This window comes from Hemiscyllium ocellatum, chromosome 3, assembly GCF_020745735.1.
Source record: "Hemiscyllium ocellatum isolate sHemOce1 chromosome 3, sHemOce1.pat.X.cur, whole genome shotgun sequence".
NCBI lineage: Eukaryota > Metazoa > Chordata > Chondrichthyes > Orectolobiformes > Hemiscylliidae > Hemiscyllium > Hemiscyllium ocellatum.
Window position 1 is genome coordinate 51,656,095 of NC_083403.1, and position 25,852 is coordinate 51,681,946.

Here is a 25,852-nt window from a genome sequence, read left to right on the forward strand (position 1 = left end):
CTGCAAAAGGAAATATCTGAAACTTGAAACTGTAATAATGAAAAAGCAATGAGTGTTCAATGAAATCTCTAACAAATTCTCCAGAGATATGGAAGCTGACTTGAATTTTACCTTTTGCAGTGAACTAAAACTGAGAAAACGTCCAACATCTGCATACACCTTCCTGCCTAAGTATCTCACCTCTAAATGCACTGGCTCGATAAAAAATGTTCACATACTGAATAAACATGGTTCTCCTCACATTAATCTGTTCAAGGTTACATTTAACAACAGTCAGTTTAGGCTGCCAAACTAAAAGAATTAGTATCTATGAAATCCTTCACTTCCATGAAGGTGTTGTCTGAAAATAACCAAACAATCAAACCACACACTTCAGCTCATATTTTCTCAGTTGAAAATAAAATGTTGTTAGCATCAACTTTGAACATTGTTGAGAAGGGAGATGCCTTTCTTGACTTTAACTCATCAGGACAAATGCAAGAATGTCAAATTGCAGTTCTTATACCACATGGAAAATGACTGTCATAGAACTCAAACAAAATTAGAACAGCTGTACAGCTGTGCTTTTTTTTCAGCAGTTCGGTTTGCAACAAATTTCAATGCTGAAACAGAGGATATAAGGATGAGAAACACTGGTTTAGGTCATTTTCAGTTTCTACTGAAATGAATTTGGATAATCAAAGATGTGAAATCTCCCGGTGCAATCAGATAGCATAATAGAAGTTATAATGTTTTGCTATTTATTTTTCTTCCCGTTAAAAAGGCATTCTTTGTATTTGAGTGGTAAATTGATAGAGTTAAGTTAGATCATTTGAAATAAAGATCAATTTATAATTTAAAGAAAAGAAATGAAAATAATTAAAAAATTTTCACCTGCGAGTAGTGTTAGTTAAACTCAGTGGAAATGACCTGAAGTATAGTGAACCATTTCAGTTACATTGATGAACAATTGTTAATTTCTAGTTGATTAAATATTTTTTGATGCGATAAAATCTGTTCAAACATGGTCACCGGTGTCTGTGCACTCCCCCAAAAAAATGATTTGATGAACCTTCTCCATGGGCGGCACAGTGGCACAGTGGTTAGCACTGCTGCCTCACAGCGCCAGAGACCCGGGTTCAATTCCCGACTCAGGCAACTGACTGGGTGGAGTTTGCACATTCTTCCCATGTCTGCGTGGGTTTCCTCCGGGTGTTCTGGTTTCCTCCCACAGTCCAAAGATGTGCAGGTCAGGTGAATTGGCCATGGTAAATTGCCCGTAGTGTTATTACAATGACAGGCTCTTCTTCCTCTCTATGGAAAGGAATACCCTTTTTATGGACACAGTGAGACTGAAAATACTTCCAGGATCACGAGCGCACAACACAAAGATTCTCTAGAGGGATATACATAGGTGGACGTGTGCAAAAATTTTACAGGTGGAATATAATTTAGGTTTTAGAGTCATATAGGACAGAAACATGGCCTTCAGCCCACCATGTATATACTAACCAACAAACACCAAACTACACATTCAATATACCTGCACTTGGTCCAAAGCTGGCAGGAGGAATAGAAGAGCTGATTGTTATTTAAATGGAGGAAGGCTACAGCACAGAGGAATTTGGGAATCCTCGTATATAAATCTCAAAAGGTTAGCATTCAAGTTCAGCAGATAATAGCTTGGGCAATTGGAACATTAATCTATATTTCAAACTGAATGAAAATGGGGAAGCATCTCTCAAACTATACAAGGCACTAATCAGACCACAGTTGGAAAACAGTGAATAATTTTGGGCACCTTATCTAAAGCAAGATTTCCTTCACATTGAAGTCCAGAAAAAGGTTCACTGGGCTGATCCTCAGTGTATGGGGAGGTTCTCTTATGAGGAAATGTTGAGTAGGTTGAGTTGATAATCATTGAAGTTTAAAAGAGTGCGAAGTGATCTTATTGAAATGTACAAAACTTTTACGGGATTTGATAAGATAGATGCAGAGGGGCTGTATCCCCTTATAATGCAGAAGAGGCTCTTCGGCCCATCAAGTCTGCACCAAACCACCTAGACATATCTCACTTTCCAGCACTTGTCCCATAGTCCTGAATGTTATGTAATTTCAAGTGCTTATCCATGTACTTTTTAAAAGGTGTGAGATTTCCCATCTCTACTACCCTCCCAGGTGTGCATTCCAGATTCCCACCACACTCTAGGTGCAAAGTGTTTCCTCAAATCCCCTCTAAACCTCATGCCTTTCACTTTAAAATTATGCCCCTTGTTATTGACCCTTCAACTAAGCAGAGCAGTTGCTTTCTATTCATCCCGTCTATGCCCCTCAATCTTGAATACTTTACGTCCGGTTGCTGCCTTCTCTGATCTCAAGAAAACAACAAATCGATGAAGCATCACTTCATAGCTAAAATGCTCCAATGCACACATCTGGTGAATCCCCTCGACACCTTCACAAATACAATCACATTCTACCTTAGCATAGTGACCAGAACTGCGCACACTACTCCTGCTGTGAGCAAAGAAAAGTTTTGTACAGCTCCAATACAACCTCTCTGCTCATATAATCTATGCCACGACTGATAAAGGCAGGTTTTCTGCATGACATCCTAACCACCCTGTAATGCCACCTTCAAGGTTCTGTTAATAACCACCCCAAGATCGCTTTGTTTCTCACAGCTTCCTAGTATCCTGCCATTCATCAAGGACTCCCTTGTCTTGTTACTTTTTCCAAAGTGAATCATCTCACATATCAGGATGAAAATCCATCTGACTGATCTGCCCATCTGTCCAAACTGTTGATATCCTCCTGTAACCCAAGACCTTCTCCCTCTCGATTAACTACCTGACAAATATTCCTGTAATCCATAAGCTTATTTATCATCCCCACAAACATTCTCATCCAAATAGTTCATATATGTTATCAACAATATAGGACCCAGCACTAATCCATGATATGACGCTGGCCTTCAGCCACACAACTAGCCTTTGTCTCTAACCATTAAACCCAGTTCAGAACTAATCTCAGAGGAGAGCATCTCCCAGCTAGGAGAGAGGTGAGGAATTTCTTCTCTCACAGGGTAGTGAATCGGTGGAACTCTTTTCATTGCAGGGGGTTGTACAGATAGGATGATTAAGTATCGTCAAGTCTGAGATAGACAGATTTTTAATCTGCACGGGAATCAAGGGAAAAGGCAGGAAAGTGGAATTGAAGATTATCAGATCAGCCATGACCACACTGAATGGCAGAGGACACTGGATGGGCTGTATGGCCTACTTGCACTTCATGGACCTGATTTAATATTAATTACCATTTTATTCTATTAGGACAAGATATACATTGATGTCAAAAACTTTTATTTTTAGCACTGATCTGATCAAAGACACCATCATAGACATTTAAATTCCCATTGTCCAAGTGGAAGCTGATAGGTTTATTATAATAATTGAGTCTTTTTAAAATAAAATCTTTATAATTTAACTTCACTCATCTAACTTGGCACTTTGAGAGATAGGGAGAAAGGACAGGTTGTGATATTGTTGTCAGAATGAAACATATTTTGAAGTTTGAAACCAAATATTTGTTACTTTCAAAGAAACCACCCCAAAAGTAAAAATACCCAGGTTCTCTCTTCCATAGTTATTGCCAACATTGTCCTTTTCAAATTTTAGTGCAGTCCACAATGAACTTCTAGTTAAAGTATTATCGTTCTCTTGTTCCATTAAGTATCATGGCCCAATCAAATAAAATTTAGGTGGTTAAGCCAATGTTGGGTTATCCATTATCATGCAACCAGGACATGACTGAAAACAGCAAGTGACACTGCACAAATAGTTCTCTAAACAATAACTTGCTTTTTAACTATCACAGTTTTTAACAGAACAAAACATCCCCAATGTTATGAAGAGGTGACATCAAATCAGCAAGATGGCTACAGTGGCAAGGGAAATGCTTCGAAGTATAATTTTGAGAATGTTTGAAAAAGAGGGGAATACTAAAACTGTAGGGATCTTATGTCGCTTTCCAAAGCAAGATGAAATGTAGAGTCTCTGATTCAATAGGACCATTAGTGCATTTTTGCAACAGTTTTAATGCAGTAAAAATAATTATATGCACTTGATAGAAACTCTCAAAATTTTACATTTAGTCATGTTTTCAAGTGAAACCAGAGATGGACAATAAATATTGGCCTTTCCAATGACACATAAATCCTTTGAAATTAAAAAAAAGGACACATAGCAGTACAGGTAAATTAAGTAATTGATCAAAATGGAAATTTGTAACATGAGGTGAGAGAGCAGGACAACAAAGTCAAGAGAGGGAATTTTAAATCTTAGGGTTTTGGAAGCTAAAGTGGCCGAATGATGAGTTGTAGAATATCAGCGTTGATATTCAAAGTCACTAAATGTCAATCTGCCTATTGTCATCAGAGAAGTCTATTATCTCGAATCACTCAAGATTAGTTTAGTGCCTCCAATATATTTGCCAATCATAAGAACCATGGACAAGCTACTTCATTTCAATAGAAATAAACACTGTTTGGCATCCACATTCAAGGTTGGAAATCTAGCAACAGCAGAGTAACATCTATTCCAGTACATGTCTTCCTACAATCTAGGAAATGTTGCTCAATTAACAGCAGTAATAGTCAACTTCCAATTTTTGTAGAGTTCCAAGAATTCAATGTAATTCTAAAATAAACACAACTGACTTTGTGTTTGGTACAGGAATAAATTTTAAAATTGTGCTATTGAAATTCAACCAATTTTTATTTACTGAAAAGACCAGCAAGCTAATTACTTCTTACAGAATGTAGTGTTGCTAAGTTGGCAAATGTCTTTTAATCTATTTTTGTGACTGGTAGTATAGAGGAAGGCTGGCACGTTAAGTGAAAAGAATTGGCAGATGGAATATAATGTGGGAAAATGAGAGATCATGCACTTTGAGAGGGAGAATAGAAGTGCTGAGCATTGCCTAAAGGGGAAAGACTGCACAAAGTGATCTTCGGTTTGAGTCCAAGAATCATAAAGATCTAGCATCCAAGTCCAGTCACTGGAGCATAGGAGATTGAAAGATGACTTTGAGGTTTATAAAATTATGAGGGGCATAGATAAGGTCAATAACAAGAGTCTTTTCCCTCGAGTGGGTGAGTAAAAAACTAGGGAGTATATTTTTAAGCTGAGAGGAGAAAGACTTAAAAGAATCATGAGGGGCAACTTTTTTTTAAACAGAGTGGTTCATATATGGAATGAACTGCCAGAGAAAGTGGTGGATGCAGGTACAGTCACAATATTGAAAAGACATTTGGGTAAGTTTATGAATAAGAAAGGTTGGAGGGATGTAAGCCAATTGCAGACAGGTGGGACTAGTTTAGTTTGGGAACATGTTCGGCATGGACTAGTTGGTCTTGTTTCCACACCGAAAGACTCTATGTAAAAAAACAGGCAAATGTCCAGTTTCCATCAGGAAACACAGTCTACACTTCCTCATAGGCTGAAAACCCTTCGCTGTAGCTTGGAAATGTATGTGTTTTCCCACAGTTTATACATGAAGTCATGACACCATGCAGATCTGCATCAATGTGCCATGCTGTTTTTTTTAAATCTCAAAATAAAGTGCTCAAGAGTTCACTGACACAGTTGTGAGATATTATTAAACAATCTGATTGCATCATGCCCATGACATCGACAGTATATATTGATTTAATACCTTTAACATAATAAAACATCCTAAGGCACACGAATGCAGTATTATGAAGAAGAGCATGAAACCCAGCCACATTACGAAATGTGGCAGATTGGTCATAAGCTTGACCATAGGGGTAGGTTTTAAAGAGTGGTTTAAAAGAAAAAAAGTTATGTGGAGAGGCAAGGAGATGTAAGAAAAGTATTCCAGAGCTTGGGGCCTGGGTAACTGAAAACCTGGCCACCAATTGTAGAACAATTAAAAACAGGAATACAAAATAAGTCAGAACTAAAAGAATGCCAGTGGAGATTTCAGAAATAGGAATGAGCAGGGAAACAGAAGAATTTGAAAATAAAAGTGAATTTTAAAATCAAGATGTTTTTTCATTAAGAGCAAAATGCAGATTAGTATGCACTGAGTGACAGGGAAAAGGATACATTTTTCTTAGGGCACGGTTGTTACTGCATGGTAGCACTACGTAGCTAAGAGTTGAAATAAGAGTTTAGATTAGAGTGGTGCTGGAAAAGCACAGCAGGTCAGGCAGCATCCGAGGAGCAGGAAAATCGATACTTTGGGCAAAAGCCCTTTATCAGGAAGGGAGGTAGGGAGCCTCCAGCGTGGAGAGATAAGAGGGGAGGTGGGGGAGTGGGTGGGCAGGCTGGGGAGAAGATAGCAAAGAGTACAATAAGTGAATGGGGGTGGGGATGGAGGTGATCGGTCAGAGGGGAGGGTGGAGCTAATAGGTGGGAAGGGAGATTGGCAGGTCGGTCAGGTCATGAGGTTGGTGCTGAGCTGGAAGGTTGGAACTAGGGTAAGACGGGGGGAGGGAAAATGAGGAAACTGGTGAAGTCCACAGTGATGCCCTGGGGTTGAAGTGTTCCAAGGCGGAAGATGGCAGCAAACGTGGTGCCACTGCTTAAGAAGGGCAGTAAAGACAAGCCAGGGAACTATAGACCATTGAGCCTGACCTCGATGGTGGGCAAGTTGTTGGACGGAATCCTGAGGGACAGGATGTACATGTATTCGGAAAGGCAAGCACTGATTCGGGATAGTCAACATGGCGTTCTGTGTGGGAAATCATGTCTCACAAACTTGATTGAGTTTTGGAAGGAGGAACAAAGATGATTGATGAGGGCAGAGCAGTAGATGTGATCTATATGGACTTAAGGCGTTTGACAAGGTTCCCCATGGGAGACTGATTAGCAAGCTGAGATCTCATGGAATACAGGGAGAACTAGCCATTTGGATCCAGAACTGGCTCAAAGGTAGAAGACAGAGGGTGGCGAAGGGTTGTTTTTCAGACTGGAGGCCTGTGACCAGTGGAGTGCCACAAGGATCGGTGCTGGGCCCTCTACTTTTTGTCATTTACACAAATGATTTGGATGCAAGAATAAGAGGAACAGTTAGTAAGTTTGCAGATGACACCAAAATTGGAGGTGTAGTGGACAGCGAAGAGGGTTACCTCAGATTACAACAGGATCTGGACCAGATGGGCCAATGGGCTGAGAAGTGGCAGATGAAGTTTAATTCAGATAAATGCGAGGTGCTGCATTTTAGGAAAGCAAATCTTAGCAGGACATATTCACTTAATGGTAAGGTCCTAGGGAGTGTTGCTGAACAAAGAGACCTTGGAGTGCAAGTTCATAGCTCCTTGAAAGCAGAGTTACAGGTAGATAGGATAGTGAAGGCAGCATTTGGTATGCTTTCCTTTACTGGTCAGAGTATTGAGTACAGGAGTTGGGAGGTCATGTTGCAGCTGTACAGGACATTGGTTAAGCCACTGTTGGAATACTGCGTGCAATTCTGGTCTTCTTCCTATTGGAAAGATGTTGTGAAACTTGAAAGGGTTCAGAAAAGATTTACAAAGAAGTTGCCAAGATTGGAGGATCTGAGCTACAGGGAGAGGTTGAACAGGCTGGGGCTGTTTTCCCTGGAACGTCAGAGGCAGAGGGGTGACCTTATAGAGGTTTTACAAAATTATGAGGGGCATGGATAGGATAAATAGACAATCTTCTCCCTGCGGTCAGGAGTCCAGAACTAGAGGACATAGGTTTAGGGTGAGAGGGGAAAGATATAAAAGAGACCTAAGGGGCAACTTTTTCATGCAAAGGGTGGTACGTGTATGGAATGAGCTGCCAGATGATGTGGTGGAGGCTGGTACAATCGCAACCTTTAAGAGGCATTTGGATGGGTATATGAATAGGAAAGGTTTGGAAGGATATGGGCCGGGTGCTGGCAGGTGGGACTGGATTGGGTTTGGATATCTGGTGGGCATGGATGTTGGACTGAAGGGTCTGTTTCCATGCTGTACATCTCTATGCTTCTATGAGGCATTCTTCTTCCAGGCATCAGGTGGTGAGGGAGCAGCTATGGATGCAGCCCAGGACCTGCATGTCCTCAGCAGAGTTGGAGGGGGAGTTGAAATGTTGGGCCACGGGGTGGTGGTGGGGTTGATCGGTGCGGGTGTACTGGAGATGTTCCCTGAAGCGCTTTGCGAGGAGGCATCCAGTCTCTTTAATGTAGAGGAGACTGCATCGGGAGCAACGGATACAATAAATGACATTGGTGAATGTCATTTGCTTGAGAGCTGAAAGAGCCCTAGTTTAGTTTGGCGTCCAGTTGGGTTGAATATTAAGGATTTTGCCAAATTCTTCAGCACATTTGGAATAATGTTGCTGGCAAATTTGCACTTTGTAGTAGTTATTTATCTTAGAATAAAAGCATAAAAAGAGGGCTTCACTTTATCTTCTACGTTTAGTTTAATCTCTGCATATCTTACATTATACTAAGGTGTTCTGAAATGCAATAAATACAAAAGCACATATCTATCTTGAATGAAATATCAGGATAATGATGTTTTCTTCTTTATTAGACAACCAAAAGAGGTACGGAGGGATTGTCTTGTGAGGAGAGACTGAGTCATTTGGACTTGTACTGATTGGAATTTAGAAGATTGAGACATCCAGCACCACAAAACCAGAATCTGGTTTCCAGCATCTGTAGTCATTGTTTTTACTGTATTGAAACATAAGATTCACAGGGGACACGACAGAGTAGATGCAAAAAAGTTGTTTCCCTTTGGGGAGAGTTTCAGAGCAGAGGGCATAATGCCAGAATAAGGGGTTGCCCATTTATGATGCAGATGAAGAATAATTTCTTCCCTCAAAGGACAGTGAATCCACACAATTCTTTACTGTAGAAGGCTAAAATGGGTTGTGAAGTACATTCAAGGCTCAGACTGGTCTTTAATTAGTAAGGGGACCAAGAGTTATGGAGATATGGCAAGCATATGAAGTTGAGGATTACTGGATCTGCCATTGTCTCTATGAATGACTGTGCAGGCTTGATGGGCTGAATGGCCTACTTTTGTTCTAACTTCTTATCACATAAAATGATTATAATTGGCACATCTGAAGTGGCAGTCGTGTTTTAACATTTTCATGCAAATCATGAATTTAAGATCAAAACTTTCATGTTCTGTAGTAATTCCATGACTCCTCACTGGCACTTTGTGTTAGAGAACAAACCCTGACAAACAGCTCTTATTGAACCAAACTTTCCAACTTTAGTCTTTCAAGGAGCTGCAAATTCCCACAGCATTCTTGTATTGCCAAAAGATACAAGTGAAATGCAATGGTAGGAATGTGACATTTCTGCCTTATACCATTTAAATTGTGAAGAATGGCAGCAGGACAGTTAAAAACATTGCCCTTACAACCTGGAGCTATTTTCAAAGGAATCACAGCTATAACATCAAAGTGAAGTACAAAGTGCTTACAAGTCCATCATTTACTTACAACAATTAAAAATAATGCTTCAGATGTATGATATATTAAAATCAGGTTAATTGCATATTTCCATTTGAAATGTAACTGTACTTGTAACAGAATACAACCTACTTCATGACCAAAGTCACTGACAACAGGATCATGCCAACCATCCAAATGCACCTTAAACACTTCAAAAGAACATAAAGTGACAGTTAAGTGTCTTTTTATTGCTGCAAGTGGTCATACAAAGCACATACTATTAAAAAATACACTACTTACACGTAACATATAACTTCGATGTGTAAAGGTCCATCAAGTTTTATTTTTAAAGGGTTTTAAAATGGCACAGTGTTTTCTTCATCCCCCTAGAGTTGGGTTTTAAAAAAAAGAGGAAGAAGCGAGAGGAAAAATATGAAAAGAATAAAAAGGAGAAGCCAACATAGTGTGATATGCAAGAAAGGATTAAAACTCTAGGAGGAAAAGACAGGATTTCAGAATGTTTTCCAATTTAAATAAAGTGGAGAAGGATAAGCAATCAGAGCAGATTAAACACCAATTTTAAATTAAATAAACTAAGATGAGATGGAGAAGAAGAAATAGTGGAAGTCAGTCCCTACAAGTGATAGGTGAACTTTTGGATGGACAAAGGCATAATGTAGGGCCATGAAACAGGAAAAGAATTCTAAGAGTGCACATAGCCTGCAAATTACAGAAGTATAACAAGATTTTAGCTGTTCAAACGTTTTTGGCACTGAAAGTATGGAATTTTGTCATTCACCATGCAACGTGTTGGATGGGTGGAAAATCAACAGAGGCTTGACAGCTTCAGAGAAAACTAACCCAACAGCTGAGAAACTGGTGGTGCACAAGAAGCTTTGTTACAGAGATACAAAAAGATCAGCGGTCAGCAACAATACAATATGATTTTTCACAAGTATTGTTCCAAACCTCATCAGCAGACATCCAGCAGGTTTCTAATTCTGGAAGAAACCAGGAACCTAATAATTAAGAGTTGAGAGTGTTGTGCTGGAAAAGCATAGCAAGTCAGGAGCCTCTGAGGAGCAGGAGAATCAATGTTTCAGGCATAAGTCCTTCATCAGGATGAAGGGCTTATGCCCAAAATATTGATGCTTCTGCTCCTTGGATGCGGGCTGACCTGAAGTGCTTTTCCAGCACCACACTATTGATTCTGATCTCCAACACCTGCAGTCCTCACTTTCTCCCATCTAATAATTAAGAACTATGGAACAGTAAGATTTACATTTTTCCAATCCTATACCCATTAAGAGGTTACTGTTACCACCATGCCTAAACAATTGGGCTTCAGGATCCATTGACAGCTGTAAAAAAAAATCCTTTAATAAGGCTTTGTTTTCTGATTTTACTGGAAAATAGCACACACAACTTGTTGGACAAAATGAAACACAGTGAACCTCCTTCAACAATATGCACAAAGTCTTTGGTGACTGATACATTATTTTTCAGATTCCTCTTCTCATGACATCTTCAACATCACAGACAATCAAGAACTTGAAATAATCACAATCTGCCCACATTAAGCACTTGGAAACACATTTGGTTACAAAGTACAAAGCAGCTGCTGCCCATAAACCTTCATTCCCACTATCAGATATTTATTGCTGTTTTCTAAAAAAAATGCAATTTAACTTCATAATTACTACCTGTATCAATCCTTCACTTTTACAATAATGCATTACTTTAAATAAACTAGGAGGAAGGAGAGGTCACTTTGCACAGTGAAAGATGATATACAGCAGACAGCAAAAGAAAATCAAATGCCAGTTTGTACCTCTGGCATCAGTTCAGAATGCAGCAAGGGCACTGGAGATTGTCATTAGATTGCTTTCCTGGTATGAAACATCATCAATAAGAACAATTCACTGATAGAATATTTTCATAACACTCAATAATAGGAAACAAGCAGAAATCTAAACCTTCATAACTGAAATTAGTAATATCCAACACAAGTTAGGTCTAATCAGATATTTTAGAACCCAAGAAATCTGTTTTGCAGCATCTTACGCACCTACAGAAGATCTGAAACTCGATACTAGTGGGGACAGACCAGATCCAAGTGAATGGCACATATCCAACTATTTGTTTTTTAAAAAACCTTTCTACATTCCTGCTCGTTCGTCCATCAAATCAAAGATTACACCCGTGATACCAGAGTAAAACTGATGAAGCTTCACTTCGGCACAATCTGGGAGCAGAAAGGAAAAAAAAAGATACATTACTCCCAAATTATTAGGGAAGTAGAAACTGCAGCCATACAAACCCTTTGGACACAGAAAGGGGCTTGGCTCTTCAGGCTCTGAGCTGTGCTACACTAAGAGCCACGGTGTACTCGCGAGTCTATAGCAGTGCAGCGTGCGGGCCTGGTCACCTGAGTCGGACACTCACCCCCAACACGCCCTGTGCTCTGCCTCCTTTTCTCTCTCTCTCTCTTTCTCTGTGTATTATTTCCCCCTCAGTCACCAGAAGCTCCCGATCCTGCAGCAGCTGATCCACCTTCCGCGCAACGTCATCACAACATGCGCACCCTCCCTACGTCATCACGCTCTGTGTAAACACTGCGTCCTCTGACGGGATTCCCTTCACGACCGAAACGTCCCCGCCCCGATCACCCTCACACATACACACCCCCACGAGAGGAGGGGATGTGACAAAACTGAAAAAAAAGGAAAATCCCAATTTCCACGGTGTATTTTTTGGTTCCGCACTAACTGATTTCATTCGTTTATATTTTTCAAAGAAAGATCACGTTCGCCGGCCGGGGCGGCGCATTGCATTCTGGTAATCGCAGTCTTACGGACGGTTCACCCGCGGCTCGGTATTTACCGACCATTGGAACGTATCGACGGTAGGATTATTCCTTGTGTTTGCGGCGAGGGTTCGATCTTTCCCTCTTCCAGACCCCGCGGGACGGGCCTATCATTCGGGTCCGGACGATGCGATCGCAAGACTACATTACCCACAAGGCCGTTCGTGTCGCAACGGGGCGTGGCCCGTCGTTGGTGTCACGGACCGGGATCCGACGTGCGTCCTGACGTCGCCACTGCTGGCGCGTGTGCGCGATGAGGTCATCGGGGAGCGTGCCGTTGGGGGTGGGGGAGTGAGAAAGACAGAGGGAGGAAGCGCTGCTGTTGGGTTTCCTTCCTGGACTCGCTCTCCTTGGGACTGGTGTTTTATTAATGGCTGTTAGTTTAAAACAGGAAGTAAATGAAATTGAAACGCAACTTTTGAAAAAAAATTAAATGAGTATTAGATGCATCTGGATGTTGCTTTTTAACTCCGCACGTTTTGGGGCAAAGTTAAGCTGAAGTGAAAAATGCCCAGAAGGAAACAGTCCAATCCTCAACCTGTGAAAAGTAAGTAGTCATTTGCAGTCTGTGTAAATGAGGAAAAGCGAAGTGGGAGTTGGGGCTTCCTCTCTAGTTTCTGGTAAACTTGATTTCTCTCACTTGATCTCAACTCAAGATTCGTTTGATTAAACAGAAATAAAAAGTCTTAACTGGTGTTTATTGACTCCGTTGTGATGGGAATTAGGAGGAAATGCTATCACTTTTGAATGTTGGTTTCAAGCGGTGCAGCCTGCAGCTCTTTTTGTGTCACTTTCTGCAAGTGGTGGCAGAGGCCTGTGATGCCTGAGTTGGAAACTGAGGTGGCAGAGTTAAAATTGGATTGGCTTAAGTAATTTGATGACACCTGATATTGGGGCAGTTTGTTGAGTGGCATCTTTAATTTTGATCATGCCATTTTGTGCAGAATTGAAAAATGATTTCTCCTGTACAAAATGAATGACAATCCAAGATGCAAGATTTGACTGTGAAAATGGACAGAAAGGTTAATTCTGTATGATTAGAGGGGAGGCATTTTCACTTTGGCCATACAGCCATAACTCAATCTGACCAATGTTCTGGTGGTAAGAGTAGGGAAAGGATATGGATTAAAGAAAGAAGTGGAAAGCAGATTTTTTAAGGGTGTTGAAAAGTATGTAACCTTGTTGCAGCTATTTCAGACAAGATGATATGAGCCCATTTTGGAATTGAAGGAGAGAACAGTAATTCTCAATTTGCTGTACTGGTGGCCAGTGTGAAGAGAAAAATGGGTCGATAGACAGTGGTTCAGATCAAAATGTGAAATTCTGAAGTTTGTATATATTTTGAGTTTATAAAGGTGCTGAGAAGGACACTGAAAAAAAATAGTCAAGCTGACCAAGTCCTGTCCTGGATAATGGTTTTAATAATATTAGGCTGGATATGAATGATGTTACAGAGATTGGAGGATGTAATCCAGATGATGTGTAGAATGTAGGGTTTGCTTCGATTTGAATCAAAGGGGTTCCAAGGCCAGAGTCAAAAAAAAAGGTTATTGTACCTGCTTGCCATCTTAAATAATGAGAGAAAATATTGGGGGATACTCAATAGGTGTGATAGTTTCTCTCTCCATAGATACACAGCTCAAATTTCTATGATCTGTTTCTGACACTGCAGATGCTGCCTGACCAGTTGAGCACTTCCAACATTTCCTGTTTTGATTCCAACATCATAGTTTCTGCTTTGCTTCCAGTGAATAGCTAGGATTCGGGCTGGAATTAGGAGCAAATTTATTTTATTTTGTTTTTTTGTTCTTGGGATATGGACACTGCTAGCTTTGTGAGCATTTAATGTCCACCCTGATTGCCTTGGGGAAGGTAGTGATGAGCTACCTTCTTAAACATTGCTACCTTTGAATGGAGGGAAGCTCACAATCTTGTTTCTAAAGGGATGCTGTACACTGCAGCCTCTCTACATCTGTGGGTAGATGGGAATGCTAAATCAATCAATCGACTTTTTCTTGGATGATGTCAAACTTCTTGAGTATTGTTGGAGCTACATTTATCCAGGCTGGTGGAGAGTATTCTGTCACAACATTTGACCTTACAATCAAAGGAATGTAATTGTCGAAGCAGTTGAAGCTGATTGGGCCGAGGACAATACCCAGAGGATCTTCGGCAATGATGTCCTTGGACTGAGATGACATGTCATTCCAACAAACACAAGCGTCTTTTTTTGTTTGTTAGGAATGACAACATCCAGCAGAGATTTTTCCACTTAGACTGCAGTTTTGCTGGGACTGCTTGATGTCAGATAGAGTATTGTCAAGGGTAGTAATGCTCAGCTCTATATCCATGCATGAACTAGTATTGTAATGAGGCATGGAGGCAGGTTGCCTTGGCAGAATTGAAAGGTGTCACATTCCTGATGAAAGGCTTATGCTCGAAATGTCGACTGTCCTGCTCCTCAGATGCTGCCTGACCTGCTGTGCTTTTTCAGTGCTACACTTTTGGATTCTGATCTCCAACATCTGTGGACCTCACTTTCTGCCTTGACACAACCCAAACTGAATGTCAGTGAGCAGCGTATTCCTTTGCAAGTGCTACTTGACAGCATTGCTGATAACCCCTTTTCATCATGGTGCTAATGATGAAGAAAAGATTGAGAGTGGTAATTGGCCAGTTGAATTTGACCAGGTTTTTGTGCACAGGAAATGCTGAGTAACCTCCTACACTGTCTAGTTGATTCTAGTGTTGTAACTGTGTTCTCGGGCAGCTTGGCTAGGTGTGGCCAGTTCCTGGAGCACAAGTCTTCAGTACTATTACTGGAATGTTGTCAGGACCTGTTACCTTGGCAGTATCCAGTGCCTTCAGCTGATTCTTGATATCATGTGGAGTGAATTGAATTGGCTGAAGATTAGCATCTGTGATACTTGGGACCACTGAACCTATTTCAACCCAAAATTCTGAGGAGGCTTGATAAGAGAACTAGAAACCTGAGAGTGTCTGTCTCACATTGAAGATGGTAATGCAGACCATTTGTTCTAAAAATTGTTCATCTCTGGAATTTCTTTCAGTGAGCAATGGAGGCGAGGTTATTGAAAATATTCAAGATCGAGTTGGACAGATTTTTGCTCTATAAGTGAGTTGAAGGTTACAAAGAGTCATAGACATTATTATCGGGGAAGCAGACCTTTCAGCCCACTTTGTCCATGTTGACCAGATATCCCAACCTAATTTAGTCCCATTTGCTGACAGTTGGCCTCATATACCCATCCAAATGCCTTTTAAATGTTGCAATTGTACCAGCCTCCTCCACTGCCTCTGGCAGCTCATTCCATACACACACCACCCTCTACGTGAAGTAGTTGCCCCTTAGTTCCCTTTTATAGTGTTCCCCTCTCACCCTAAACCTATGCCCTCGAGTTCTGGGAACCCCTACCGCACTCCATATGTATTCCATGAGATCTAACCTTGCTAACCAGTCTTCCATGGGGAACCTTGTCGAATGCCTTACTGAAGTCCATATAGATCACGTTCATTGCTCTGCCCTCATCTATCCTCTTTGTTAATTCTTCAAAAAAACTAAATCAAGTTTGTGAGGCATGATTTCCCAAGCACAAAGCCATGTTGGCTATCCCTAATCAGTCCTTGCCTTTCCATATACCTGCAAGTCCTGTCCTTCAGGATTCTCTCCAACAACTTGCCCATTACCAATGGCAGGAAAGTATAGGTAAGGCCACAATCAAATCAGCCACCATCTATTGAATGGCAGAACAATCAACAAGGTTCCTTATGGTACATTAGTTAGCAAGATTAGATCTCATGGAATACAGGGAGAACTGGCTGTTTGGATACAGAACTGGCATGAAGGTAGAAGACGGGGTGGGGGGGGTGGAGTGGAGATGGTGGTAGAGGGTTGCTTCTCAGACTGGAGGCTTGTGACCAGTGGAGTGCCACAAGGATCGGTGCTAGGCCCATTGCTTTTTGTCACTTATCTAAATGATTTGGATGTGAACATTAGAGGTATGGTTAGTAAGTTTGCAAATGACACCAAAATTGGAGGTGTAGTGGACAGCGAAGATGATCATCTCAGATTACAAAAGGATCGTGATCAGATGGACCAATGGGTCGAGGGGTGGCAGCTGGGGTTTAATTTAGATAAATGCTGTATTTTGAATAGGCAAATCAGGGCAGGACTTACACATAGGTCCTGAGAAGTGTCACTGAACAATGAGACCTTGGAATGCAGGGGTTCATAGTTCCCTGAAAGTGGAGTCGCAGGTAGGATAGTGAAGAAGGTGTTTGGTATGCTTGTCTCTATTGGTCAGTGTGTTGAGTATAGGAGTTGGGAGGAGATGTTGCAGCCATACAGGACATTGGTTAGGTCATTGTTGGAAAACTTCATTCAATTCTTGGCCTCCCTCCTTCAGAAAGGACATTGTGAAACTTGAACGGGTTGGGGAAAAGACTTACAAGGATGTTGCCAGAGTTGGAGAGTTTGAACTATTGGGAGAAGCTGAATGGACTGGGGCTTTCTTCCCTGAAGTGTCAGAATGCTGAGGGATGTCCTTTATAACTGTAGCTTCCTACTGTCTTGCTATTTTTAAAAAAAATTCTGATTTGTGAGATGCACTCTTGCATCTCTAACTGGGCTTTGAAGCAAGTTTTAGACAAAACCATGCATGATGTCCTTTGAAAGGTGTGATGCTAGTTTTCCACATGTTTCAAAGGCATTTTTCTGTGATGAGGAAGATTCCAGTTTTAATCTGCAGTTTTTAGAGATACCTGATTTCAATAATGACCAGTAGTCAGGCATTACAATTCATTGCTGTACCTTTAGTGTAACGTGGAGAGGGGTCAAATTGCCCAAATTTTGAAACTTTGATCTCAGCCCACGATCTCTGCTGGCAGTACAGCTGTACAGGCTGAGAGAGGCCAGGACTGCCCTTAGATGTGCTCTCCTTTATGTTTGAATAGCCTCAAAGCCACCCACTTCTTCCTTTCCCACTGACCCAACCAGGACCCTTCCACTGACACCCTCCTTTGACTGACTGAACTGGTCCTTACTCTGAACAACTTCTCTTTCCAATCCTCCCACTTCCTCCAAACCAAAGAAGTAGCCACGGGCACCCGCATGGGCCCCAGCTATGCCTGCCTCTTAGTCGGATATGTGGAACAGTTCATCTTCCACAGCTACATTGGCACCCCCCCCCCCCCACCTTTTCCTCTGCTACATCGGTGACTGTATCGACGCTGCCTCGTGCTCCCATGAGGAGGTTGAACAGTTCATCCAATTTACGAACACCTTCCACTCCGACCTCAAATTTACCTGGATCGTCTCAGACTCCTCCCTTCCCTTCCTAGGCTTCTCCATTTCTATCTTGGGCGACCGACTCAACACAGACATTTACTATAAACCGACCACTCCCACAGCTACCTAGATTACACATCCTCCCACCCTGCCCCTTGTATAAACGCCATCCCATATTCCCAATTCCTTCCCCTCTCCCAGGAGTACCAATTCCAATTCCAATACCAAACAATCCAGATGGCCTCCTTTTTCAAAGACCACAATTTCCCCTCAGACGTGGTTGACGAAGCTCTCCAACGCATCTCCTCCAATTCCCGCTCCTCCGCCCTTGAACCCTGTCCCTCCAATTCCAATCTCCAGATACATCGTATCATTCTTCGTCATTTCCGCCACCTCCAAACAGACCCCACCACCAAGGATATATTTCCCTCCCCTCCCCTATCAGCGTTCTGGAAAGACCACTCTCTCCGCGACTCCCTCATCAGGTCCACACCCCCCACCAACCCAACCTCCACTCTCGGCACCTCCCCCCTCACTTCCCTCCAAGGCCCCAAGGGATCCTTCCATATCCGTCACAAGTTCACCTGCACCTCCACACACATCATTTACTGCACCCGATGTGGCCTCCTCTACTTTGGGGAGACAGGCCGCCTACTTGCGGAATGTTTCAGAGAACACCTCTGGGAAACCTGCACCAACCAACCCAACCACACCGTGGCTGAACACTTTAACTCCCCCTCCCACTCCACCAAGGACATGCAGGTCCTTGGCTTCCTCCATCGCCAGACATGGCAACATGACGCCTGGAGGAAGAGCGCCTCATCTTCCGCCTAGGAACCTTCCAACCACAAGGGATGAATGCAGATTTCTCCAGCTTCCTCATTTCAATAGACAATATTTCCCCATCCCCCACCTTATCTCAGAGCCAACCCTCTAATTCAGGACCGCCTTCTTGACCTGCAATTGTCTTCCCGACCTCTCCGCCCCACCCCCTATCAGGCCTATCACCCTCACCTTAACACCTTCCATCTATTGTGTTCCCAGTGCCCCTCCCCCAAGTCCCTCCTCCCTACCTTTTATCTTAGCCTGCTTGGCACACCTTCTGCATTCCTGAAGAAGGGCTTATGCCCGAAACGTCGATTCTCCTGCTCCTTGGATGCTGCCTGACCTGCTGCGCTTTTCCAGCACCACGTTTTTCAGCTCAGCGTTTGAACAGCCTGCCAATACTTGCTGCATAGGCTGGATGCAATGAATCATGTGCTTTTGCAAATTAAGATATTGATTCCTGAAACTATGTTCAGGAGAGGAAGGCAGGAAGAAAATTTGAGCGTGCTACAAAAGTATTTGATGGGCAGATTCTTCACTTGAATCAGGTCTTAAAAGTTTTACATTTTCTGCTAGCTTTTCCATTCCAACCAATCCACCAATCTGATAATGATGTCTTTAGCCACATTTTTCTTTCTTTTTTAACGTTTGTTCATGAGGTCTAGGCCAGCATTTATTGCCAATCTCAGATTGCCTGTGAGAACATGTTGGTGAGCCACTCGTCCATGGTAGGTGTACCACAGTGCATTGCAGAAGGGAGTCCCAGTATTGTGGGTGTGAACAATAAGGGCATCTGAGTATAAATATTTATATGGAAATAATTTTATAATGCATTTGTATGCAGTGCAGATGTATACTAACCATGTTAACCGTATTAGAATTGGAAAGTACTGGTTTTTGCATTTAAATTTAGTGAAGTATTAGTATTTCATTATATCATTAATTAGATTGTTACATAAAGTGCTAAGTATTAGCAATAAAATTAGGAACTAAATATGAAATAGAAGTGTGATGGAAAATTCTCTGCTTGGCTGGATTGGCTGCACCATCAACAATGCACAAGAGGTTTGACACTACCCAGGATAAAGCACCTTACTTGATTGGCATTTCATTTCCGGTGGGTACTCGTTAGGAGGGTCATGCCAGAATGGATGGAAATACTGAGTGCAACACTTCAGTGTTGACCGGCCTCCATGTTCTACCCTCCATAGACTCCAGATCGTCCAAAACTCTGGCATGTCTTCAGCACATCGAGTACTGATCACTTCTCATTCCTTGTGTTTGTTCATGAACGTTGACTCCTGATCAAGTGAAATTTTGATCTTTAAAATTCTTACTTCATCAAATCCCTCCATTCTCACGTGCTATTGCTCTAATCTCTTTCGGCCCCATGCCAGCCTTTATTGTACGCAGTTTCGAGTACAAGAATAAATAACTTTTTTTTTGTTGATTTGTACGGGGCTTTTATAGAGAGAAACCTGGTACACTATGCAGTCTCAGTCTAGATAATTAAAGAAGAATATGCTTGTGATCGTACAGTGAAGGTTCAGTAAGTTGGTTATGCCATTTACTAGACTAATATTTCGAAAGTACGGATTGTCTTCATGAAGAAAAGCTAGACAGACCAAGCCTGTATCCTCTGGAGTTTAAAAGATTGAGCAACTTCAATGAGCATAAGACTCTGAGGGAACTTGACCTGGTGGATGTCCAAAGCATATTTATTTGTACAGGAGAATCTAGAACTGGGAGTTATAGTTTGAAAATAACAGGCTGCACATTTAAGATGGATGAGGAAACAACTTTTCTTGGCTGACCTTTGGAATTCCCTTCCTCAAAAGACAGTGGGTGTAGAATTTTAAAAATGTTTTTAGGGTAAAATTACAGAAATCCTTGATGACCAAGGGGATGAACGATTATCAAGGAATACATAGCAGTATAGAGATGAGGTTAAAATCAGATCAGCCATGATCTAATGAGATGGCAGAGCAAGCTCAAAGGGCTGAGCAACTTGCTTTTGTTCCTTGTTTGTAAGAAAGGATTGTCCTGTTATCACTTGTAGATCAGTCTGTTTGAACGTGGTTTTATGTACTTTTGGGCATGTAGAACTTGAACCTGGCTCAAAAGTAAGAACATTACCACTGCGCCACAAGAGCCCTGCAGTTTGTCCTATTATAAACTGGGTGGATTTGGCCCTTGATAATCTGAAGCTGAGTTGAATGAGTAGTGATCTCTGTGAATCATTCAAGATTATGAATGGGCTTAATACAGTAGACACCAAGGTGTTTCCCCTGTCTGAGGAATCTAGAACAAGAATCGGTTTCATTTAGGACTGAGATTGAATGAAAGAATTTCTCCTAATGTGTTATGAACTGTTGAAATCCCTCACTCCAGAGCATTGTGGGTGCATCATCATTAACAATACTTGAGGAAAATTTGACAAATGTTTTGTGTCTCAGGGAATCAAGGATATTGAAGCAGTCAAAGAACTGAAGCATGGTCATATTGAATGATTGAACTGACTCGAAAGGCTGTACGTCATATTCTGGTTTTGTTCTGCCTCTGAACAGTACCTTGGGGTTTTCCTCATTCAAGATGTGATTTAAATATTTTATGTTTTCCTTTTAGAAATCAGTGTTGAGGTTCTGATTGTTTCTAATTTACATAAAAGGCATAGATTCAGAAACCCAAGATAAATTTTTCAAATCTGTAGTTCATCTAAATTGTGATTGAGTTTCATGTGGCTGTTAAATACTTCAAAAGCCTGTTAGTGATTGAAGCAATAGTTCATAGTTTAGGTATTATGAAATTAAGGAAGGAAATCTGAATCAATTTAAATGAATTGATTGCTACATGCTTTTTGGTGTATAAAATGAACCAATTTATTCAGCTAAAAAAAAGATGCTGACTCAACACTTAAACGGTCACCCTCAGCAAGATGAATAGAGTGATAAGTTTAAATGAAATGGCGTTTGTAAAACCGATAAAACAATAAAACAGCATCATAACCTAGTCACTCCTTAACTTAAGCAATATTCAGTTTGATGATTTGGATATTCAGATTCCGGACAGTGCAGAAATATAACCAAGAAGGTTAGTGATGAAGAGAGATAGCAGAAACTTGAGCTGGTAAGTCTTGAAATAAAATTATGACAGAAGCTCAGACAGATGGACAAGATGGTAGGCGAGATATTTTCTAATCCACCACTTCGGAGACCTTCAGTGGGTCAGACCAGCATATATGGGAAGAAAACAGAATTAACCTATTGGGAGTCTCATAACTCATCATCAGAACTGTTAGCAGCTAAGAAATAGTGATACTTAAGGTGAAGATGAAATTGGGAGAGGAGAGGTGGCAATCAAGCCCAGAGAGAAAGATATGAAATGTTTTGAGGAAACCGGGTCAGGGCAAAAGAAAAATGAATAAGTAGTAGTAAGAGCTAAGAGTAGGAAAAAAATGGGTGATCTGTACTGAATGCAACCAATACAGTGTGAGAACGGGTATCTGTGCTTAAAGCAACCAATGTCATAACAGGACCAGGTGTGAAGTTGGGAAGAAACATGGAAGAATGGAATCGGGCTGTAAAGTTTTTGAACTCTATGTTGAATTCTAGAGGGTACAGAGTCCCCAAGCAGAAAATGAGATGCTGTGCTTCGAGCTTGCTCTGAGGCTTGCTGAAATATTGCAGCAGGCATGAGACAGCAGTGTTGGCAAGATGTTTGAACTGGCAGGCAACTAGAAGCTCTGAGTCATTTTGTGGATAGATGTAACTGTTCTGCAAAGCGATTAACCAGTCTGTATTTCGTATCCCCAGTGTAGAGGAGATCACTTTGTGGATAGCAAATATAATAAAGTCATAGAGATGTACAGCATGGAAACAGACCCTTTGGTCCAACCCGTTCAGACCGACTAAATATCCTAAATTAATCTAGTCCCATTTGCCAAACTGGACCCTCCCTATTCATATACCCATTCAGATGCCTTTTAAAATGTTGTAATTGTGCAAGCCTTCACCAATTCCACTGGTAGCTCATTCCTTACACTCACTACCTTCTGTGTGAAAAAGTTGCTCCTTAGGTTCCTTTTAAATCTTTCCCTTCTCACATATACTCTCTTAGTTCTGCACTCCCACACCCCAGGGAAAAGACTTTATTTATCCTATTCATGCCCCTCATAATTTATAAACCTCTATGAGGTCACCCTCAGCCACCGACGCTCCAGGGAAAACAGTCCCAGCTGATTCAGCCTCTCCCTGTAGCTTAAATTCTCCAATCCTGGCAACATTCTGAACCCTTTGAAGTTTCATAGCATCGTTCCAGTAGGAGGAAAGCTAGAATTGCACACAGCATTCCAAAGATAGTCTAACCAATGTCCTGTACAACTGCAACACGACCTCCCAACTCCTATATTCAGCGCTGTAATCAATAAAGGAAAGCACACCAAACACCACCTTCACTATCCTATCTATCTGCGACTCAACTTTTGCGCAACTATGAACGTGCACTCCAAGGTCTCATTCTTCAGGAACACTCCCCTGGACCTTATCATTAAGTGAATAAGTCCTGTCCTGATTTGCCTTTCCAAAAATGCAGCACCTCGCACTAATCTAAATTCAACACCATGTGCCTCTCCTTGGCCCTTCAGATCAAGATTCCGAGGTAACCTTCACTGTCCACTACAACTCCAATTTTGGTGTCATCTAAATTGAAGGAAGTATAGTTAGGTTGCTGCTTCTTTTGGTAGGTATGTCTGGAGACTTGGGAGGTGATGAGGGATGACAGGCAAGACTTTATACCACCTGCATTTGCATGGGAAGGTGCCCTGGGTTGTGACGAGATGTTCGAAAAAGAGGAAGAGTGGACCAAGCTCCTGGAGGGAACAGATCATTTGGACCGCTGGCAAGAGAAGGGAATGTGGCTCTGGTTTCGGCATCACTTTGGAGGTGGAGGAAATGATAGCTTACAATCCTGTGGATGCAGAGGCTGGTGGTGTGGGCTGTGAGAACCAGGGGACCCTTATCATTGTTCTTGGAGGGAGGGGAAGGGGTGAAAACAGAAGTATGGAGATTGGATCAAACATGGCTTAAGAGCCCTGTCGACCTCGGTTGAGGAAAAAGGTGGATATTTTGAGACCCCCCCCCTGGTGTGAATGTGGCATTGTCAGATCAGATGCGATGGAGATTGAGAAGCTGCGAGAACGGGATGGAGTCCCCGCAAGAAGCGGGATATAGGGGTGTATCATTAAGGAGTCTATGACATAGGAATAGTTGATGAAAGGAAAGAAAAAGTCTGAGATGGACCAGGTGAAGGTGAGGGTAGGGTGAATATCGGAAGTGAAATTGATAAATTATTCCAGTTCAGTAAGAGAGGGAAGCAGTGGTGATGATGTAATTGAAGTACCAGAGCAAGAGTTGGGGTGAGGGACCCGAGAAGGATTGGAGCAAGGAATGTTCCATGTATCCCGCAAAGAGAAGGGGCTTATGCAGGTACCCATGCCACACCTTTGATTTGAAGAATGTGAGAGGTGTTAAAGGACAAATTGTTCAAGGTGAGGATGAGCTCGGCAGGTAGATGAAGCTGATGTTGGATGCAGGCCTTCTCTACAGGAAGAAGCGGAGAGCCCAGAGACCTTTTGATGGGGGAATGGGTGTGTCAAATATTTGCACATGCATGCATGGCTGCTGCCCATGAACTGGAAATTTTGAAACTGATGTAAAGCATCAGAAGGATCGGAGCTGTAAGTAGGAAGGGACTGGACGAGGGAAGCAAAAAGATTTGAGTTAGGAAGAAGGAGAGAAAATAAATAGTTGAAATAGATCTGAAACCAAAACAGGTTGCTTAATAAACTTAGCAGGTCTGGCAGCATCTGTGGGAAGAAAGCAGAGTTAATGCATAAAGTCCAGTGAGTCTTCATCAGAACTGTTCGCAGCTAGGAAAAAGTGGTACTTATGCTGAACCACCTCCCTCCCTGAACATCCAAGGCCTCAGACATAGGCATCATTAGACATGAATCTGTGCTTATATAAAAGCACGTGTCCACCCCCATGGTCTTTTCTTAAAGCTGTATCAGAGCTGAAAATGGGATGCTGGAAAAGCGCAGATCAGGCAGCATTCAAAGAGCAGAAGAATTGACGTTTCGGGCATGAGCCCTTCTTCAGGAATGGCTCATGAAGAAGGGCTCATGCCCGAAAAGTCAATTCTCCTGCTGTTTGGATGCTGCCTGACCTGCTGTGCTTTTCCAGCCACACATTTTCAACTCTGATCTCCAGCATCTGCAGTGCTCACTTTCTCCTAAAGCTGTGTCAGCAAACATAAGTAGTGAAAACGTTGTCTGGGAAAGTGAAGTACTGGAGCAGGGTTGAAGTGCCAAGTGGCTGACTCCTCCTGATTCATCCATTGATTTGAAATTTCATCTGTAATTTTTTTGACAAAATGAAATTAAGCTGAGTACTTGTTTGAACATATCAACCTTGACCAGCCGAAATTCACCAATGCATTTGCAATGGGTTTCCACAGAACCCTAAGGCTATTGCAACATAGAAAGATTATGATTTTAAATTTTTTTTTATTGTTCATAAGATCAGTGGCAGGTGTGTTACTACACTGTATTCCTTGTATTTCCCCCAGTGACATACTCCCTGTTTAATTAAGCTCTCATATTCAGGGAGTTCGTAGCATATGTAAACTAAGAATTGCAATAGGAAACCTCTATCTGAAAGTTGTAAATCATATTCCATGAAAACTACCACTGTTCATTTGTGCAGGTATATGGGACAGATTTTCTTGGAAAAGAAAATGTTTTTATAATAGTCTGTAAGTAGACTGAGGTCTACTTTGGATTCAAAGCTAATTTGCAGGCAAAAAATTAGATTGTTCTTTATGCAAAAACAAAGATCGTTTCAGTCAAGGCATAATAGTGAAAGACAACATGAAGGTTAAGTAGAAGAGGTAGTAAATCAAGAAATGGTGGAGTGATCTCACTTGGTTTTCAATGCTTGAGGCTTGGTGGAAGTACAGTACTGAGGGGCGTGCATTTCAAAATTTTGAGGTAGCCAAAAAAAATTGAGTAATAAATTAAATTTTTAACACCGCAGGCAAGAAGGGACTGAAAATGCAAGGAAGATTTGAAAAACAATATTAAAGTAGTAGTGATAAAATAGTTGATGGAAGAACTTGAAGGCAAGAGATGGGAAATTATTGAATGCTAGTACTTTCTTGAAAGTATGCCCTCAAAGATAGTTGGACATTGAGGAAGTTATTTCCAGGTAGGATGTGAAGAACAGATGTTAGTGTTTTAAACATGCTTCAATCTTGTGGTTTTTAACATTTACAATTTTATTATTTATTTGATACGAGTTTTACTTGGAATCAAAATTTTTTAAATGTTAACATATACTACCTGATCAGTTTTCCAAACATAACAGCCTCAAAGATTAC

The 25,852-nt window shown here is 41.5% G+C and overlaps 2 protein-coding genes across 4 annotated transcripts in view; one reads left to right on the forward strand and one right to left on the reverse strand.

Annotated features, from left to right (window-relative positions):
- si:ch211-278j3.3 (E3 ubiquitin-protein ligase RNF19A) overlaps positions 1-11,990 on the reverse strand; it is a 69,311-nt gene extending 57,321 nt beyond the window's left edge. For 2 of the 3 annotated variants that reach the window (XR_009646904.1, XM_060849943.1), the window contains exon 1: positions 11,865-11,990. The gene's annotated coding sequence lies outside the window, so the exon portion shown is untranslated. Of the gene's footprint in view, positions 1-11,487; positions 11,665-11,864 lie in introns of all 3 variants that reach the window. The other variant, XM_060849953.1, reaches the window with a different exon arrangement.
- A 369-nt stretch (positions 11,991-12,359) lies between these two features.
- LOC132835298 (zinc finger protein 729-like) overlaps positions 12,360-25,852 on the forward strand; it is a 97,554-nt gene continuing 84,061 nt past the window's right edge. The window contains exon 1 of the mRNA XM_060854724.1: positions 12,360-12,832. Coding sequence (XP_060710707.1) covers positions 12,793-12,832 — 40 coding nt within the window. The 5' untranslated portion in view covers positions 12,360-12,792. The remainder of the gene's footprint in view (positions 12,833-25,852) is intronic.